The sequence below is a fragment of the Saimiri boliviensis genome, chromosome 11 (genome assembly GCF_048565385.1).
Source record: "Saimiri boliviensis isolate mSaiBol1 chromosome 11, mSaiBol1.pri, whole genome shotgun sequence".
NCBI classification, from domain to species: Eukaryota; Metazoa; Chordata; class Mammalia; order Primates; family Cebidae; genus Saimiri; species Saimiri boliviensis.
Window position 1 is genome coordinate 42,081,633 of NC_133459.1, and position 19,674 is coordinate 42,101,306.

A 19,674-nucleotide genomic window follows, 5' to 3' on the forward strand; every position below is an offset into this window, starting at 1 on the left:
CTAGGCAGTAAATCACTCCCTCCTCTTGCTCTCAAAATTGTAATTATCTGCTTATTCGAATCCCAAAACTATAAGCTCCTCCTAGCCAGGGCCAGGTTTTGTCATCTCCGTATCTCCAGCATCAGGCCCATTGTCTGGCACTCAGTTGATCCTCCATGTTTGTTGAGTGAATGTTAGTGTGAATGGGATGATGTGAGAAAGGAAGAGAGGCCAACGGACTCAGAGTCAAGTGGAGAGGACAGTAAGAATTCAAAAGCCTTTCCATTTCCCTGTTCACTGAGTCCATAAATATTTACTGAAAGCCTGTGTGCCAGGTATATCCTAGTGACTTTGGGTTCACACCTGATTTCAAAGGCTTGAGTTTAAATGTTCCAATTAGTACCTGTGTGACCTTATGTAAGTTGCTGAACCTCTATAAAATGGGAACAAAAACAGTACCTATCTCATAGGATTGCTGTGAAGACTGAAGGAGATAACCCACATAAAGTGCTTAGCACTGTTTCTGTCTCAACATTTAATGGACAAGGTGGGAAAGTGCCCCATATATACTTATTGAAGTATATTTTGAAGGTATATACTTATATGTAGATTCATGAGCATTCGTCTAAAAATATTTCCTAAACAGTTACTGTGTGCAAACCACTGTTGTGACAGCACTATTGAGAGATTTTGATTTAAATGTCCATCATAAGAGTGCACTAGAGACAAAGCAGACCATTATAGATGATGAAACTGTCCCTGAGGCCAAACACAATAGTGACAGAAAACTTCAACTGTGTATTTATTTACCTGGATCACGCTGGTAAATGACCGTAGCAGGCCTTCAGTAAATGCTGACTGACTACATGAATGAACACGCTCAAAGACAGTTGTTCAGCTCTTGTCCCAGGTTCTTTCACACCCCCCTCCCACTTCCCGAGTTTATTTTGTTCAGTTTGGCAAACAGTGAATGGATGGGAGAGAGCATCCTCAAATATCTAATATAGGCCACTTATCCCCAAATCCTACCAAATTGCCTCTTCATGGCCCTGAGGTTCCTGCAAAACACTTGGTCTGATGGAAAAGACAGACATATAGATGAGCAATTATATATGGTGAGTGTTCCCATAGAGATAAACCCAGAGGGTTATGAAAGCACTGGGGTGCAGGGGCACCTTAACCCAGTATGGAGGCTAATTCTTGAAGGTGGCACAAAAACGACACTTAAGTTGAACATTAAAGGATACTTTCTAGGCTGGGAGTGGTGGCTCACACCTGTAATCCCAGCACTTTGGGAGGCCGAGGCGGGTGGATCACCTGAGACCAGACTGGCCAACATGGTGAAACCCCGTCTCTACTAAAAAATACACAAAAAATTAACCGGGCGTGGTGACGGGCACCTGTAATTCCAGCTACTCGGGAGGCTGAGGCAGGAGAATCACTTGAATGCAGGAGGCGGAGATTGTAGTGAGCCAAGACTGCGCCACTGCACTCCAGCCTGGGCGACAAGAGCAAGACTCCATCTCAAAAAAAAAAAAAAAAAAAAAAAAAAAGACACTTTCTAGAAAGCAGGGAAAGGCATTCTAAGCAGAGGGAAGCCTGTATGTGAAGGCATGGAAGCAAGAGATGTGACAGGTTTGGGGAACGCTGGTAGTTTGGTATGACTCCAGTTCAGAGGGCATTAGGGAAGGGCAGGAAAGGTAGACATGGGTCAGTTTATGAAGTGCCTTGTATGCCACAGTAAGAAGATAGGATTGTATTCTGTTCATGTTTTTCAGCCCTGGCTGTAACTAGAATCAACTGGGGAGAAGAGCCTTGTATGCCACAGTAAAAAGATAGGATTATATTCTGTTTATGTTTTTCAGCCCTGGCTGTAACTAGAATCGACTGGGGAGCTTTTAAAATATCAGTGCCTGGCTCTCACCTCCAGACTGATGCTAGATGGTTGTTCTTAATGGGAAGAGACCAAAGCATGTTTAAATGCTGTGTGGAGAGAGACAGTAGGATCCAGCATACACATTAACGAGCTAGTCTCTGGCTAAGGAGAATGGAAATAGAGTAAGTTCGTCAGGGAAATGGGAAGAAATTGAGAGAGTTTTGTCTAAAGGAGTCTATTTTTTCCTTTAGTCAGATATTAGGTATTTGCTGAACATGGGGGATGGGTAGGCAGTAGGATAAGGAATTACAGGGAAGTGGTACAGTCTGGAGTAGCTGATGATGGAGTGCTGGGAAAGCTTGGTGAACAGAGTGGAAGACCCCATTGGTTGGGAGGCCATGAGGAATATATCAGTTTAGAAGGCTGTGTGATGTTCTCCAGCAGAGCTAAGTGAGTGGGAGTCAGGAGAGTGGAAATAGGACTGTTTGGGATCTGCAGGGAAGCCAGATGGAAGGCCTTGCTGGGAAGAGGGTTCAGTGAAGGCTGTGTAGACAAAGCTAAGGAAAGGTTATACTGATAAAGTGGAGAAACTGAAGCGGTCAAGGAACTCATAGGTTTGATAAGGATGAAGGCCAGGTGTAGTGGGGAAAGAAAACCCAGTCCAGCAACTAAAATTCCATCTCCTTCATGGAGCCTTCCTGACTAATGGGAAATGAGGTGGTGACTTCCCCCGGGTCCCACCCTGTCTGACTCACTCCTCACTCACTGCTCCTCAAAGGGCCTGTCTGCATCCTCTTTCTCAAGAAGATAAACCATCGATGTTTCTCCAAAAGTTCAGCCTGAAAACCACTATCTGTATGAACTCCATTCCCATGATTGTTTGAGGCTTCCTTTATATGTTTCAGCACAAATATTAAATGGAGGTAGGATCAGAGAAGCAGAAATGGAAATGAGGAAAAAAATGGAAAAAAGTATGCCTGCATGTTTATGAGTGAGTGAGTGGAACAGTCGAGGGAAAAGACAATGGGAGAGAGAGAGAGGGGTATCAGCTATGAATAGAAACTGAAGGTCAGATCGAGGGGCCACAGAACTGGCAGGTGAAGATGGAAGCACCCTCCTGGGGGCTGTGTCAAGCTTCTCCATTCTCCATCCTGTAGAGGAGAAAGGGTACTTCCTATACAATACCCACACAGAGGAGCTGACGGGAGGTTAGCCCGTGAGGACAGGAGAGCAAAGATGAGGGCAAAGGGCTTGCCAGTTAATAATTCTGCATGTCCCTGGGCGTCAGCCAGCTAGCTGGTATCTCTTCCTAAGCAGGCTGGGACCTTGGCTGAAAGAACCAGGGCTGCTGGAAAGACATCGGGCTGGCAGAAGGGAGAGACTGCATGCAAACACTCTTTGTACCTTCTGGAACTTGAGGGTTGGCCTGGACCCCTGAAAGGTCAGGACCAACGTCTGATCCATCAGTGGGTAACCAATATCTACATACTATGGGTATCATCCACTGTTCATTGAACTGAACAACAGAAACTCCGGAAAGGGAAGAGTGGTGTGACAGAACCTGCAGGAAGAGCTCTGGAGAGAAAAAAGAGGCTTTTTGTTAGGGGGTAAACCACGGGATGCTATCAGGATGGAGGAAAGAGAGTTAGCAAGATCCAGAAGACACGTGAGAAGGACCAAGAGAGGACTGAGAAGCGTATTATTCTATTAGTACTTTTTCTGGCAAGGATGAAGCCAGCTGCTTTCCATATGTTCAAATGTTTCCACCTGTAAGGTAAGTACTATGATCACCTCTTAATAGATAAAAAACTGGAATCAGAGGTTGAAGGCTTTGCTCAAGGCCACAGACTGGGTAAGACGAAAGCAACACAAGCGTTTCAGGCTGAGGAAAAGGCATAGACAAAGCAATGGATGTAGGAAAGCACAGGCCAGGTAGAGAACTGCAACGGATTCTGTCTGGCTAAAGCAGTGGTCCCCCACCTTTTTGGTACGAGGGACCAGTTTTGTTTTGTGGAGGACAATTTTTCCAAGGATGGGGGGGTTGGGGGAGTAGCATGAGAAGCAAGGGACAGGGGGATGGTTTCAGGAGGAAACCGTTGCTCCTCAGATCATCAGGCATTCATTAGATTCTCCTAAGGAGTTCACAACCTAGATCTCTTGCGTGCACAATTCACAACAGGGTTCCTGCCCCTATGAGAATCTAATGTTGCTGCTGAACTGACAGGAGGCAGAGCTCAGGCGGTAATGCTTGCTCACTTGGCCACCACGAACTTTCTGCTGTACAGGCCGGTTCCTAACAGGCCACAGACCAGTATTGGTCCCATGGCCCAGGGGTTGGAGAACTTTGGGCTAAAGGATATGGCTAATGAAAGGCCTTCATATAATAGAACGTTAATAAATAGGTTGGCCTCAGATCATCAAATGATTTGAATTTTTAAAAATGAGGAATTTACTTTATATTGTGATGTCTCAGAAGATTTTAAGTGGCAGGCTGATATGATCCCCATTGTGCTTTAAAAAGACAAATTTAGGGCCGGGTGCAGTGGCTCACACCTGTAATCACAGCCCTTTGGGAGGCCAAGGAGGGCAGATCACTTGAGGTTGGGAGTTCGAGACCAGCCTGGACCAACATGGTGAAACCCCATCTCTATTAAAAATATAAAATTAGGTGGGCATGGTGGCATGTGCCTGTAGTCCCAGCTACTTGGGAAGCTGAGGCAGGAGAATTGCTTGAACCCAGGAGGTGGAGGTTGCAGTGAGCCAAGATTGTACCACTGCACTCTAGCCTGGCCAACAGAGCAAGACTGTCTCAGAAAGAAAGAAAAGGAAGAAAGAAAGAAGAAAAGAGAGAGAAAGAAAGAAAAAGAAAGAAAGAAAGAAAAAAAAAAGACAAACTTGGCAACAGTAAAGTATATTATCAAGAGTAGAGCAGAAGAAGGGAGGGATCACAGCTAGGAGCCAGCTCAGAGGTCTGGGTGTGACACAAAAAGGGCCTGACCTGTAAGAACAGCAGTGAGAAGGGAGAAAAGGGGATACAGCAGAAAGAGGACCCAGAACTGACAGCAGGTATTCAGCTGGATAACTCAGGTAGAGCAGGATGGAGAAAATGAATGCAGTTTGGGACATCATAAGTCTGAGGTGAGATGGCCCATTCAACAAGCAATCTAAAACACAATACTGTGCATTCAGGAGAAAGGACAGAGCTTGAGAAAAAAAATCAAAGGATTCTCTATATTGAGGTGAAACCACACAAAGTGGACTGGAATATGGTAGCTCTGGTTTTGGCTGTATTCAGAAACTTTTCCATCCCCTGCTTTCATTTCCTTTGAGGAATTCCCTACCCCATTGGCTCATTAACGCTGGTATTCTCCCCCACTTCCTCCCAGTCCAAACTCCTAATGGCACATAATCCAAGCAAAACCAGAGCCCTCCCATGAGATGAGCTCTAATAATGTAAAGTAGAGAAATGAAGAGACAGAGAGTCCAGACAACATTTGAGCCTCTGAGCCCACCTAGAGCCATCCACATAACCTAAATACAGTTGGTTTTCCTTTTTTTCGATTAAGCCAGTTTAATTATAATGTCTTGCAGTCAAAACAGTTTAGTTGACCACCACATAAAAATGAGATTGCTCAGGTGAGAGCAGAAGAGAGTAACAGTTACCACTTGAGTGTTGACTATTTGCCTGAAGGGCCTTTTTAAGAAGTTTGGACTTTATCTGGTAGAAAATTAAGGGCTACTTAAAGATTTAAATTTATAACTTTTATGTATGTTTTGTTGAAGCTGCTCTTTGAAGTTGGTACTATAATCTCATTCTATAGAGGTGGAAACTGAGGTTCTTGAAAGTGAAGTAACTTTATACTGCCATACAATGAATAAGTGTCCAAAACAGGTTATGAACTTAAAAATTATAAATAAACTTCAATAGAACTATGGGTGCTAGAATGGAGTTGTGTACAGGGCACAGGAGGGGTACAGTTTAAGAATGGTCAAGTGTACAGGGAGGAAGTAGTAAAGACTTTACAGGAGTAGGTGACATTTGAACTGGAAGGATGAATTGTTTATCAGGTGAATAAGGGGATTGGAGCAGGAAAAAGAAAGGACATTCTGTGTAGGGCAGAGAGCCACGAAGGTGTGAGGCAACCTGGCCCCAGCTACTTCCTATGCTGCAGCTGAGAGCACTTATGGCAAAGTGGCAAGAATCATGGAGTATGCCATGACAAAACAAGGTCTGAGGGACTGGTGGTGAGTGTGATGGGAAGAGAGGCAAGCATGGCACCAAGGAGCTCTGGTTTTGATACCCAGTGAATTATACACAGCCACCCATGAAGAACTGAGCCCTGACCCAGCAAACACAGACAAGCGAGGCAAGAATTCATCACAATTGCACAGAGAAAGCGATGAATGATGAAGGGCCCCCTTTAGGGACAGAATGTAGGAAGACTATGAAACTGAGTCTTTGGCTGGTTTAGACAAGGAAGAGATACAGTTTAGAAGGCATGAAAAAGAGTATTTCAGGTGAGGGGGCTTGTCATTTGACCTCAAGTCAAAAGGATATAATTTCTTAATGAAAGAATATAGGCAATAACTAGGTGGGAGAAATAAAATTCGCAAAACTAGATTTGAAATTGACTTATCATGTCAGGTAATCCAATGTAAAAATGCTCAGTGCCTGCCTACTCTGCATGTTACCAGGGAGATACCATGGGGGATGAAATGTGCACAAAAAGTGTCTCCTGAGGCTAAGCTCCTGAGACATGAGCACAGGGGAGCTGCAAAGGGAAAGAGAGGTTACGACCTCTTAGAGGAATTGGTCAATCATTTATTCAAGCAAAAATTACTGAGAACAGGTTTCCAGATGTTACCCTATGGATACATAATATGCATTGAGCTTCACTATTGTCAGCATTATCTTAAGCACTATTTACATGTATTAACCCATTTAAACCTCACAGCAACCCTATGAAATAGCCATTATTATCAACCCCAGGAATAAGGAAACAAAGGCATAGAGAAGTGAACTAACTTGCCCAAGGCCACACAGCTGGTAAGTAGCACAGCTAGGATTTGAAATGGGGCAGTCTGGCACGAGAACCTGCTTTTTATACCAAAATGTTATTTTATACTACCTCTCCAAAGACAAAGAAATCAGAATAGTAATAATAATAGTGGCACCACCATTTATAGTGTTTATGACGGGCTAGATGCTGTAGTATACCAAGGACACACATCATCTTGCCTAAGATCACTCAGCTCTCAGGTGGAAGAGCTGGGATTCAAAGTTCAGGATGCTTGAAGCTGGGAGACAATAAAGTGCACCAGGAGCTAGAATAAGTTTGTACAAGGTACAAATATGGAGCATAAGAGAGGTAATTGATCATACCTGGTGGGAGGTATGTTGAGTTGTGGGAATGGTGCTGAGTTGTGGGTTACTGAAAAACTTCACATAGGGATGACTATTTTTTTTTTTTTTGAGACAGGGTCTGGCTTGTTGCCCAGGCTGAAGTGCAGTGGCACAATCCCAGCTTACTGAAGCCTCAACCTCTCAGGCCCAAGCGATCCTCTCATCTTAGCCTCCCAAGTGGCTGGGACCACAAGTGTGTGCCACCACACCTGGCTAATTTTTTTTAGTAGAGACAGGGTCTTCCTATGCTGCCCAGGCTGGTCTCGAACTCCTGGGCTCACACAGTCCTCACACCTCAGCTTCCCAAAGTGCTGGGATAACAGGCGTGAGCCACTGCCCTGGCCAGAGCGGGGTGATTTGTGAGCTGAATTTTGAAAGATGATTGAGTATTTATCAGACAGAATGATAGGGCAAAGTGTTCCATGTAGAGGGAATAGTGGGAATAAAGGAATGGAAGTTTGAAAGAGTTGTCACATTCAGGCAACTGCAAGCAATGTGGATGGCTTGGGAATTAAGTGGGCAGCATGAGAGTCAGTCAGAACAAGGTGGCAGGGGGCTATATCACACAGAATCTTACTTGCATTTCCAGAAAATTCGAGCTATTTTTTTAAACTTTTCCAATAAAGTAAATGTAATGGCCAAAAAGAGTAAATAAATATCCCTAGGGAATCTGGTAGCTTAGTCTGAAGCCATTCAGACTAGTAGGAATTCTTTGAAGTCTATTTTCTCTTAATAATGCATGCATGCTGGCTGGGCATGGTGGCTCATGGCTATAATCCCAGCACTTTGGGACACTAAGGCAGGAAGATCACTTGAGTTCAGGAGTTTGAGAGCAGCCTGGGCAATGTGGCAAAACCCCGTCTCTACCAAAAATACAAAAATTAGCTGAGTATGGTGGCATGCACCTGTAGTCCCAGCTGCTTGGGAGGCTGAGGTGGGAGGATCACGTGAGCCTAGGAGGTGGAGGTTGCAGTTAGCCAAGATCGTACCACTGCATTCTAACCTGGGTGACACAGTAAGATCATATCTTGAAATAATAGAAAAATAATAATAAATGCATGCTAAATGTGTATTCTGTTTTAAATTACCCTTAAGTAAAATGAACGTTCCAGGAGAATTTTACCTTGTGATTTTCAGTATGCCTGGCATACCCACCCCTACCAACCCACCCACCAGGTATGTAGTCCATATACCCGTCTCTATCATAAATACAAAAATCAGTCAGGTATGCTGGCAAGTGCCTGTAGTCCCAGCTACTTGGGAGGCTGAGGTGGGAGGATCACTTGATCCTGGGAGGTGGAGGTTGCAATGAGCCAAGATTGCACCACTGCACTCTAGCCTGGGTGACACAGTGGGAATAATAAAATAATAATAATGCATGCTAAATGTGTATTTTCTGTTTTAAATTACCCTTAAGTAAAATGAACATTCCAGGATAATTTTATCTTGTGATTTTCAGTATGCCTGGCACACTCACTCCTACATGGAGAGTAAACTATCAAAAGGATTTTAATCAAAGGAATGTGATCAGATCTGCAGCTCAGAGACCTAACTGGCAGCCTTTTGGAAGACAAGTTAAAGTGGGCAGGACTGGAGATAAAGGATTTTAATCAGGGAGTAATGTGATCACATCTGCAGTTTAGAAAGACCTATCTACAGCCTTTGGGAAGATGCGTTAGAGTAGGCAAGACTGGAGATACGAAGTCTGAACGATATTTTCAGTGAGACAGGCCCAGACCCTAAACTGTAGAAAGGGTAGATAAGACACTGGGAAGACAGAATTGATAGGATTTAGTATCTGATTAGGTATGAGGGGGTTGGGGACTCAGAGGGAGAATAGTTTCAAATGGTTCCTATATTCCTGGCTTAGAAGAGAAACAGGTGTGTAGGCTAGAATGACTGGATTTGGACATTCAAGCAGTTATGGATCATATCAGTAGAGATATCCACCAGGAATCTGCAGCAAAGCAAAGCGGTCTGAAGCTGAAAATAAAACTTGCTTATGCTATGTACATAAAAGTGGTGGTTACAGAGAAAACAGGTAGAATAAAAAGAAAAGAGGGTTAAGGACAAGTCCTAGAGAATAACATTTAAGAAGCAGACAGAAGCATAAAAGTCCAAAAGCCGCAGAGAAGGAATGGCTACGGAAGGGAGTGACCAAGGAGAGCACGTGCCATAGACACCATGTGGGAGAAAGAGACTAAAGGAAATGATCCGCATTGTTAAATGCTGCAGATACATTAACATACTGAGGACTGAAAAAACTCTGAATATAGCCATTAGGTCAGCAGTGATCTCTGAGTTTCTGAAGAATGGTGGAAGTAGAAGCCCAAACACAGGGGCTTTCTGAAAAGTGAATGAGAGGTAAAAGAAGAAACAGTGACTCTAGGCACTTTATTTAAAGAGCATGGCTGTGAATGAGTCAGTGCGAGGGGATGTAGGGTCAAGAAGGATCTTTTAACATGGAAGAGACACTAAAATGGCACTATCTAGGGCCATGAAATATAGGCCAGAGAAAATGGGCTACAAAGGATAGGCTGGGTGTGGTGGGTCACACCCAGACTTTGGGAGGCAGAGGTGGGAGGATTGAGACCAGCCTGGGCAACATAGAGACCCCATCTTTATTAAAAAAAATAATAATTTGATGGCTGCATAATATTCCATGGTGTCTATGTGCCACATTTTGCCTGTCTAGTCTATCATCGATGGGCATTTGGGTTGGTTCCAGGTCTTTGCTATTATAAACAGTGCTGCAATGAACATTCGTGTGCATGTGTCCTTATAGTAGAATGATTTATAATCCTTTGGTAATCCTTTGGATATATACCCAGTAACGGGATTGCTGGGTCAAATGGAATTTCTATTTCTAGGTCCTTGAGGAATACACTGTCTTCCACAATGGTTGAACTAATTTACACTCTCGCAGCCATCAAAAACGATGAGTTCGTGTCCTTTGTAGGGACATGGATGAACCTGGAAACCAACATTCTCAGCAAACTGACACAAGAACAGAAAATCAAACACCACATGTTCTCACTCATAGGCGGGCGTTGAACAATGAGAACACACGGACACAGGGAGCGGAGCATCACACACTGGGGTCTGTTGGGGGGAAATAGGGGAAGGACAGTAAGGGGTGGGGAGTTGGGGAGAGATAGCATGGGTAGAAATGCCAGATATAGGTGAAGGGGAGGAAGGCAGCAAATTATGCTGCCATGTGTGTACCTATGCAACAATCTTGCATGTTTTTCACATGTACACCAAAACCTAAAATGCAATTAAAAAAAAAAAACCTACAGCTAGCAGCATACTTAATGGGGAGAAACTAGAAGCTTTCCCACTAAGATTCAAAAAGAAGCAAGGGTATCCCCAATCATCCCTGCTTTCCGACATTGTACTGGAAGTCCTAGCTAGTGCAATAAAAAGAGAAAAAAAATTAAACATATACAGATTGAGAAGGAAGGAATAAAACTACCTTTGCTTGCAAAATAATAACAATAATAATAATTTAAAAATTAGCCGGGCATGGTGGCACACGCCTGTGGTTCTAGCTACCCAGGAGGCTGAGAGGTGGGAGGATCACTTGAGTGGCAGGATCACAGTGAGCTGTGATTGTGTCACTGCACTCAAGCCTGGGTGACACAGTGAGACAGTGAGACTCTATGTCAAAAAAAAAAAAAAAAAAGAACAACAAAGGATATCTACATAGGGAATGTGGACAAGAAAAGATAAAAGAATCAAAATGACCACAAACTAGGGAAATTAGGGTGAGAATTAGGGAAGGCAGTAGAATGGCAGAGAAAACACAGGAAAGCGAGCATCACATGGCACTTTATATTTGATTCAATAGGAAAGGAAAAGTATAATTTGTCACCTATGCTGGAGGAGTCTTTGGTACATATACCTTGCCCAAGGAGAGAGATGTCGGAGAGTGGGAAGGTGACTTCTAACATACAACATATGTCAGAATTGTAACTTCTGATAACTTTGTGGTAACGTACCATCTCTTTGATGAATCTTAGAGAAAGATGTTTTAGAAAACAGTTTCAAGGTTGTTGTCTAGAAGGATGTTGGTATGTTAAGTTTTAGGTGACAGAGAGGGAATCTGAGGAATAGTTTACAGGAATTTGAGGGACTTGGGGGCTGACGTAGGAAAAATTTGGCCTATTTGTGTAACAGTCATGCACCAAGGAAAACAAAACAAAACAAAATGCCTGGGGATAAATGGATGTGAAAATCACTGCCACAGACTTTAGACCTAAAATCACTGGGATCACCAAGTGAGAAAACTGAGGCTCAGGGAAGTGAGGTGCCTTGTCCATGATGTACTTAGGGAAGCTGCCATGCCCAAATGGCATGTGACTCATTGAGAGACCACAACAGGAACCCAAGAGCTGCCTCAGCGACACATGGGAGCTCAAAAACGAGAGAAGTTAAAGGGAAGAAGAAAGGAACTTGTCCTGTGGGGCAAAACACATGCTGAAGTGATGGGGCCCCATGGTCCCCTAAGACAAGTTGGAGTTCGCCTTCTGTTCCAGTTAGAAAGCCCCATCTGCACAGTGGCAAGGCCTTTCCAAGGGTTAATCCTCATGTGTTTGTTTCCAGGCAAGGGCCATATCGAGCCTCCATAGGTATGCACTGTGAACACTCAAGACTGAACAGAAAAGGACCATAGCCCCTGTTCCTACTCCTGGCCCAATGCTAAACTTCAGTAGGCCAGTAGGCCATTCCCCCAGTTCTGGAGCAGATAGGAAAGGCAGATGGAAGAGAATGTACACCCCTGCATAGTTCATCTGGACAGTAACCAGGAGCTAACCCAGGGTGGGCGTTTGGACGGACTCAGCCTCCGTCCTGCCTGGTGCTGGGATCAGCTTACACAGCTCCTGTGTCCACAGGGCACAGAGAATACATTGTCCATAAGGAGGATTATTCTGTACAAGAAGCTCAGACAAAGGGAGAGGTTGTTTCCAGCTGCCTGGGGGAGGTGTGAAGGGGGTGGGAAAAGAGACCAGCCTTGCACTGGGGCATTCCTGCAGAGTTCAGCTTCTTCTCTGTGGCAGCACGACAAGAGGTAGGCAATTACACCCCCTCCAGCTCAATCCTAATGCTGGGACCCATTATGGAGTTGTAAGGAGCACTTGGCTATAACCTATCTATCTTGGCTGTTTCCCAAAAAATGACAGGGTTGAGTGAAGTGCACCAGCTAAGTAGGGCAGCAATAGACACCAGAAGGGGAACAGAATGGGATGATTAGCACAATGAGCAAAAGAGAGATTCAGCAATGACTGAATCCCAGGCTCAGGGCAGAACCGGAGAGGGAGAGGTCCTAGGCAATGGGCCTTATGCTGACATTGATTGGATAAGCTTCCACCTTCAGCAGGATGAACTCTGTGCTGTTGTAAGTTCTTGACGTTTCACAGCTGCTGCTTCTTTCTCCATCCTAAACACAAACCTAGGAGACAATGGCCTAATCTCTTTCTCCAGGGGACCCAAGAGTAGGAGAAAGCACAATCTCCAAGCAAAACAGAGCAGTCAAAAACAGGAATGTTACCAGAGTAGGCCAACAATCACATTCTGTAAATCCTAAATCTGAGCCAGTAAGTAGGTCATGCCCCCTTCTTCAAAGGCAATTCTGTATGTATTCCCTCCTGAGGGAATGAGTGTGTTAGCGGTGGGAGATACATACATACGCTATTGAGGCATTTACTAGGCTGTATAGACCTCACAGTAGGAGACTACTGAGGTGTACTTCAGATAATTTTTTTGAGGATTGGGGGATAAAAATGACAGCATGTGCTCCTGCAGCAATGAATGTAGAGGAGTCCCTCTAGAGGAAGGAGTGTTTGCTTAGGGTCACAAGATGTAGGTGACATCCTGCATATCCTTGCCCTGCTGGGGCAAGAGGACATTTCCATTCTTGGATAACAAGGAATCCATTCTAGTAGTATGGTGGAAATGAAGTCGGTATTAGCCTGGGACACAGAAAAACTTGCGGTTGGTGCCATTCAATAGGAGGGAATCTTTTGGTGGAGTAAAGGACAATAGTCACCGAAAGATGCTCCAGGGGTTTCAGAGAAGCACAGCTTAAACTCTACCCAATATGCCAGTTAGCTCTGACATTTCCAGTGGGAAGGGAAGAGGTGAGAAGATAAAGAACACCTGAGCGGGCTGATGAGGCGGAACAGTTTAAGTGGGGGAAAGGTCTGGCATTGCCTCAGAGCTGATGACCGGACTCCCCTGCTGCTATGTATTGTGGTCAGTGAGCTATGTGGATACTGTTCCTTGTTTTGATGGAATGGTAACAGATGTTGACATCTGCGACCACTTTTCTAGTCCTTTGCTGCCACAGCCTGGCAGAACTTCATTTGGCACTGAACAAACACCAAAGTACCAGTGTGTGACGGAAGAGAACAGAAAAAAGGCAGCTGGAAGGTATGAGCAGGAGGGAAGTCGCAGGATTTTCAGATCAAAGCTAATTAAAGATACGGAAACTTTTTTATGGAGAACAAATTAGAACTGCCTTGCAGCACTCTTGAAATTGCCTCTGATCCTTATGTAGTGCTCTCATAAATTACTGTCAGACAACCCTGAGCCAGTGAACATCAATTTAAATAACTTTATTCAGAGGAAACCTTTGGTCTACTTTTGCTGACTCAACCCCTGCCCATGCTGACAAAGGAGTACTAAGAAAGGCAGGTTAGCCTAAATGTCTAAATTCACTTTGTTCAACTTTATAAAAGCAGGCAAAGTTACTGGGGGCTGCCCCCCTTCCCACCATCAATCTGGTCCACCATTTGGGCCACAGGCTTAGGAAAATGAAGGAAAGCCATCCTGGCCAGAGTCAAGGAACTGAGCACTATTTAGAGGTCAGCTAAACCCTGATGGCAGTGTGAAGTGCAATTCTCTTCTCCCTCCGAAATAAGAACCATGAGTCTAGGGGAAGGGGCTTTTTAATGTGCTAAGGAAAAATGCTTTCCCACATAGTCCTGCCTGGCAGAGCCACTTCCTGAGAAGGCCTCATGTGTACAGGGTGGGGTAAAGGATAGAGGATTTTGTGACTATTTGCCAGGTAAGAGCTGTGTTTGTTGGCTTCTCAGAGGATAGAAAGAAGAGGAGGCCCAAGCGTCACCAGAGCTGTAGATGGGCATTTTCTTCCCCCCTGGCCCAGAAGCTTCTTCACCTGCACCTTAGAGGGATAGCCAGGATGAAACCCGGGCAGGAGGGCCTGCAAAGACAGTGTGCCTCTAAGAACACAGAGGTTGCTACAGTTTCTGGCAGCACAAAATAAGCATAGCCTTATTTGATCTTGTGTCCATCAGTTCACCATTGACATGAGGCAGTATCAGATCAGGGTAAGTTCTGGATCAAGGACTATGGAGGGTGGTGGGGAGAAGTATCTATGGAAACTATCTTTATTGAATACCCATTATTTCATATACTGTGCTAAGCACTTCACATTCATTTCCTCATTTTAATCCTCACAACAACCCTATGAGGTAGGTATTATCACCATTTACAAATGAGAAAACAAGCTCAGAAAAATTAGGTCGCTTGTCCAAGGTCACACAGCTAGACAGTGGTGGAGGTGGGATTTGTCTGTTGCTGAAAGCTCATGTTCTTTTTATTGTACCCATCTAGGTGAGCCTTGAGCAAAAGGTAATTTCACTGCCCAACTCTGCAAAGAGCACCAGGGAGTCGAGGTTGCCAGCCACACTCACCGCTGGTAGGGATGCATTGAAGCCGACTTGATGTTGGTTTTTATTCCACTTGGGATTTTCCCTGAAAGGAACGTGAAAAAAGACATCTCAAGCAAGGTAAGACTTTCACGACAAATCAGAAATGTGGTAATCTCAGGTTCCTTCTGTCACCTCCTCTATCATCTCAGAACCTCTGTGGCATCTGACCCTGTCTGGCAGAGTTCAGAGGTATGGCTCTTCACCCAGCTCTCTCCCTGAAGGTGTCCAGGAGGAAAGAAGTGATACAGGAGAACGGTCTGCTCATCCACTCCTAGAAAAGACAGCTAAACCTGTGTGACCCCCCATTTAATGTCACAGGTAAAAGAGTACCATGTTCTCTCATTGTTTTTTTTTTTTATATCGTAAGAACTGCAGAAGCTCTCTTTGTTTTAATTATCCCTTTTCCTAGACAGCCTGAGGAAATAACTCTTCTAGCTGCCTGCATCTAGATTGTTCTAAAAATGAGTAGGAGAGAAGGCAGGAAGCCAAGAGCAAGAGAGGCAGGATGTAGAGAAAAGAATACATGTAAGACTGGGAAGCTGGCCTGCTTGTCAATTCCTGAGGCACCTACCAAATGGTCTCAGTTAAGATCTGACCACTGATTTCTCTACCTAAGAAGAGACACTGACAACACATCTAATATCAGAAGAAATGGGACGGAAGGATAGTTGACACAGAGATGTGAGATGGGGATGACAGATGAGAGCAGTTTCTGTTACTCAAAGTTCTTCCTCACCCTCTGGTGCCCACTGCAGAGTCTTAGATGAGATTTTCACTTCTGAAAATTATATCCTGGGTCACAGTGCAAAGGAGAAATGGAGAAAACTTCTAGGTCTACCCAGATAATCTAGCTTATTCCCATTCCCCTGCTCAAAGTCAGCCTCATTTCAACGCCTGCCACCTTACCTGGTTGACCTGTTGGAGCCATTTGTACCCCACTGAGCATTGGCTGCTGCTGGCTTGGAGCTCCTGCCATCTGCACCTGCTGTAATCCTGAGGTTCCTGCAAGGATTGTCCCAGCTCCTGGCTGGCCTGGCTGGCCAGGACCACTGCTGCCTGAAGGTCTCCAATTAGACAGTCCTTTCCCAAAGGCAACAGCTGCCACCAAGGCATTAGTGTCTGTAGGGTTAAAGGTCTGCTTGTTCGGACGGAGACCTGAAGAAAAAGTAAGTGAGGATCCTGAAGTATGCCTCTGATGCAGGACTGAACCTGGCAGCTGGAAGACCAGTATGAGTGCCAGGGTTTGGAGTTCTGAATTCAGCAGCATCTAGACTCCCTCACAGCCCAGAAAAAGAGCCAGAGGACCCCCAAGCCTATCTCAGAATTCTCTCTTCTTATTTTGCCCATTTCCTCCACCTGCTTCAGGGCCGGCCTTAAATACAAAAGGCTAACAGAATGGATGCAAATCCCTTCCTAAGCAGTTCACTCTTGAGTCCTAATTTCACTACTCCCAAAATCACCATTCCTATTCCAGTGATCTTATACACCTCTCCTTCTCTGTTTTGCCACCAGTCCCACCATACCTCCACTCTCTGATTCTCGCTCCTCTTTGCTGATTTTCTCCAGAAGGTTTGAACACATTTTATTCAAGCTCTGGATCTGCTTCTGTAACACACAATTTTGTGCAGAGATTAGGGTAAGTAGGAAAAGATATGGAGAAATTTATTCCTTGTGCTCTGCCAGAAGCAACTTAGGTGCAACCAACTATGCTTCCCTGCTAGACAGGAATGGTAATGCCTAGCTTCTCAGGATGGAATGGGGATGGGGCAGCAAAGCAGTGACTCAGTCCAACCTGGGCTGCATCTGCACCAATGCGGGCAGCATCTGTCGTCAGTTGCTTCTCCTGCTCTTCCACCTCAGGGTCAGGCTTGGTTCTCAGATGGTCCGGGACTACCTCATGGCTGAAAACGGGCACCCGTCCTTCAGTCTGCCGCTGAAACACAAGATTTTATTGATCCTACTATGCACTCCAAGAAGATTTTATCTGGCCTGATAGACGGTCCTATCCACAGGCAAACAGTGCATTTTCAAAGAAAATACAATCTGAGACATAATATTTAGCTTCCTAGGACACACTCTCCTTTATTCCATCCTTCATTTTTTGTCTTCTCACATCCCTATCTCTACCAGACCTAGGGGCTAATTAAACTATCGCTGTCTGCCATGTTTCAAAGACTGGAATAGACAAAGTCACAAAAGGATAGACTTTGTGGCTTGAGATAGATGTTGGAGAAGAAAGGTTTCGGCCTTGGTTGACATACCCCTCAGATTATGACTATTTGGGAGTGGCTCTCCCACCTTCAGCAGAACAAATAGCAAGGCCTCCAAAATTATTTCTAGGCTCCCAGCAAGTAATTTCCCTAAATACTAAAGAAGCCTAAAAAACCCCTTCATTTCCCAAGTTGTATTCTTTTTCTCCTCTTACCATGAGATCTTCATCTCGGTCTGGAGACAACACCAGAGGGATGATGACCTGGTTACGGAACAGCGGTGTTTTTTCATGCTTCAAGACCTTGTTCAGAGTGTTTAACTGTCCAGAAAGCAAGGCAAAGCTGTCCAGGACAGAGGGCCTGGTGGTGGTAAGAAGGTGTCAGAATGTTCCACCCCTTCCCTGGGTGGTTCTTAGTAAAACAGTCCTAGTTCCTTCAGGCTAGGAACACTCAGATTCATCCCCAAAAGTCTCATAGCCCTATGACTAGCCTAAGAGGAAACAGACTAACAGGGATGATAGGGCTATGAAGGATGGACACACTTTCAGGTTATGACACAGATGCAGAAAAAAGGCAGTTCATTGTTTGAATGGGGTGAGGTACAGTGGCAAAAAGCCTCCTTTCTAGCCTGGAAATAGGATCCACACCTCGGAGTAGGTTGGATCTAAAGGACTCAGCCACATCTGTGGCAAGATATCCAGCATGAATAGAGCTATAGTGGGAGGACTTCCTCACCAGAAAAGTCAAAGGGTAAGAATTGAAAGCTAGAAAGAGCTTGGGTTAAGAAACTGAGCATTTCTCTGCTTCCTTGCCATGGAAGCCACCTGCTAAATGTTAGGAAACCCAGCTCTTTCCAAATCAAAAGATGTTTGCAAACTGATAAATGGTTACATCATTAGAAATGTCCTATTCACTGGGAGGCTAGGCCCCCCACCCATAAGCCCTCCCTAGCTTGCCCTGGCAATTCTTACCAGGTCAGCCGGTCATACTCGTTCTCCAACTTGTAAATGAAACTCCCCAATGAGTTCTTCAGATCAGCCACTTGACTCAGCAGTGCATCTAATGATGCCTCAAGCTGCTTCTCCTCCCTCTGCACCAATAGGAACAGGTTACCCAGATGGTTACCCAGATAAATGAGTATGACACATAGAAAGAGGGGCTGAAAAGCCAAGGAGAAGGTGTGCAACACCAGTCAGGTAACACAGGAGCTCACTGGCATAGGATAGCCAGGTTGTTTTCTATCTTTGGTATTTGGGTTACAGACAGCATCAGCCCTGAGACCTTTCAACCTGTATGCCTGACCCCAAGTCCTCCCACCAACTGATTCCTTCTTCCCATCTCCTCCTAATCTATGCCTTGTATTAATTAGGTACACCGTACTCTCCCTCACTGAGACATTTTTGAGAGACCCTAATGCCAGATCATTATCTCATGTGCACCTTTGTAGCACATGTATTCCAGCTTCCTCCGTCCTAGCATCTGTGAGCCTGGCTGTCTTGTCAGTCTCTGCAAAATCGGCCTACTCATGAAGACTTCTCTGAATACCAGCCCTGCTCTCCCCTTTTCCTCCCCCCACCAACCACTCCACCTTTCCATCTGCTCTCAGCATTTTACATTTCAACCTTCTCCTTGCTGAATTAATGTGCACTCATCTATCTCTGTGTCAATATTCTTTCTTTGCCTCTTTCACAAGTTCGGTCAACCCATTAACATTTATTGAGACAATCGGCTGCAAGAAACTGACAAATGAAAAACAAAAACCACACATGCTCCTAAGCACGGGACAAACAAATTAAAATACTGGGGGTCTGTAAAGCATTTCCTTTCCATCGGTGGTCTCCTGTTTTACTCCATTTCTTAACCCTTAACAACTGACAGGAACTTGATCCTGGGTCCCACCGTGGCCTCGGATTATAAGCTGCTTAGCTTTCGGCCACCGCAGCCCACAATTCCCTCACTGCTTGGGCTTCTCTCCAGTTAGATCCCCTGCTATATCGGCATCCAACCGCCTCCATCCAGCAGCCTAGGACAGGGCCTGAGCCAGCCCACCACCTTCTTGAGCCGTCTTCCTTGGACTGCATCTCGGCCTCCCCGTAATACAACCTAATCCTTTCCCACGCCAAGCAAATAGGTGCTGCCTCCTCCCTCCGGATTTAGCCCGACCATCTCCTGTCAGGCGAGCTCCACCCCCACCTCTCGACTGCGCCGCTCCCTCTCCGATTAGCCTCGCCCCCCCAACCCACGTTTCCTTATCAGCCGCAGGTGCTGCCCTCTCTTCTCAGTCCCAACTCTTCATTCTCCTTAGCCAGCCCACTCTCGGTCCCTGTACCCGAAGCTGGCCAGCCGCTAATAGGCCCAACCTGGCTCTCACCTGCATTGCGGCGGCCGAGGTGGCGGCTACGATTTCCACTTCCGGTTTTCCCTTCGATGAAACGCCTCTGAGAAGGCTTCGTCCACCAATCAGAAAAC

At 45.2% G+C, this 19,674-nt stretch overlaps 1 protein-coding gene across 1 annotated transcript; it reads right to left on the reverse strand.

Annotated features, from left to right (window-relative positions):
* Window positions 1-869: 869 nt before the first annotated feature.
* MED8 (mediator complex subunit 8) lies at window positions 870-19,647 on the reverse strand. Its single transcript, XM_039474311.2, has 8 exons — window positions 19,577-19,647; window positions 18,177-18,295; window positions 17,421-17,565; window positions 16,788-16,928; window positions 16,519-16,600; window positions 15,902-16,150; window positions 14,978-15,038; window positions 870-14,484 (listed from the first exon to the last, which is right to left on the reverse strand). Exons 1-8 carry the CDS (start codon window positions 19,580-19,582, stop codon window positions 14,436-14,438), a joined length of 852 nt encoding a protein of 283 aa, XP_039330245.1. The 5' UTR covers window positions 19,583-19,647; the 3' UTR covers window positions 870-14,435.
* Between the last annotated feature and the right edge of the window lie 27 nt (window positions 19,648-19,674).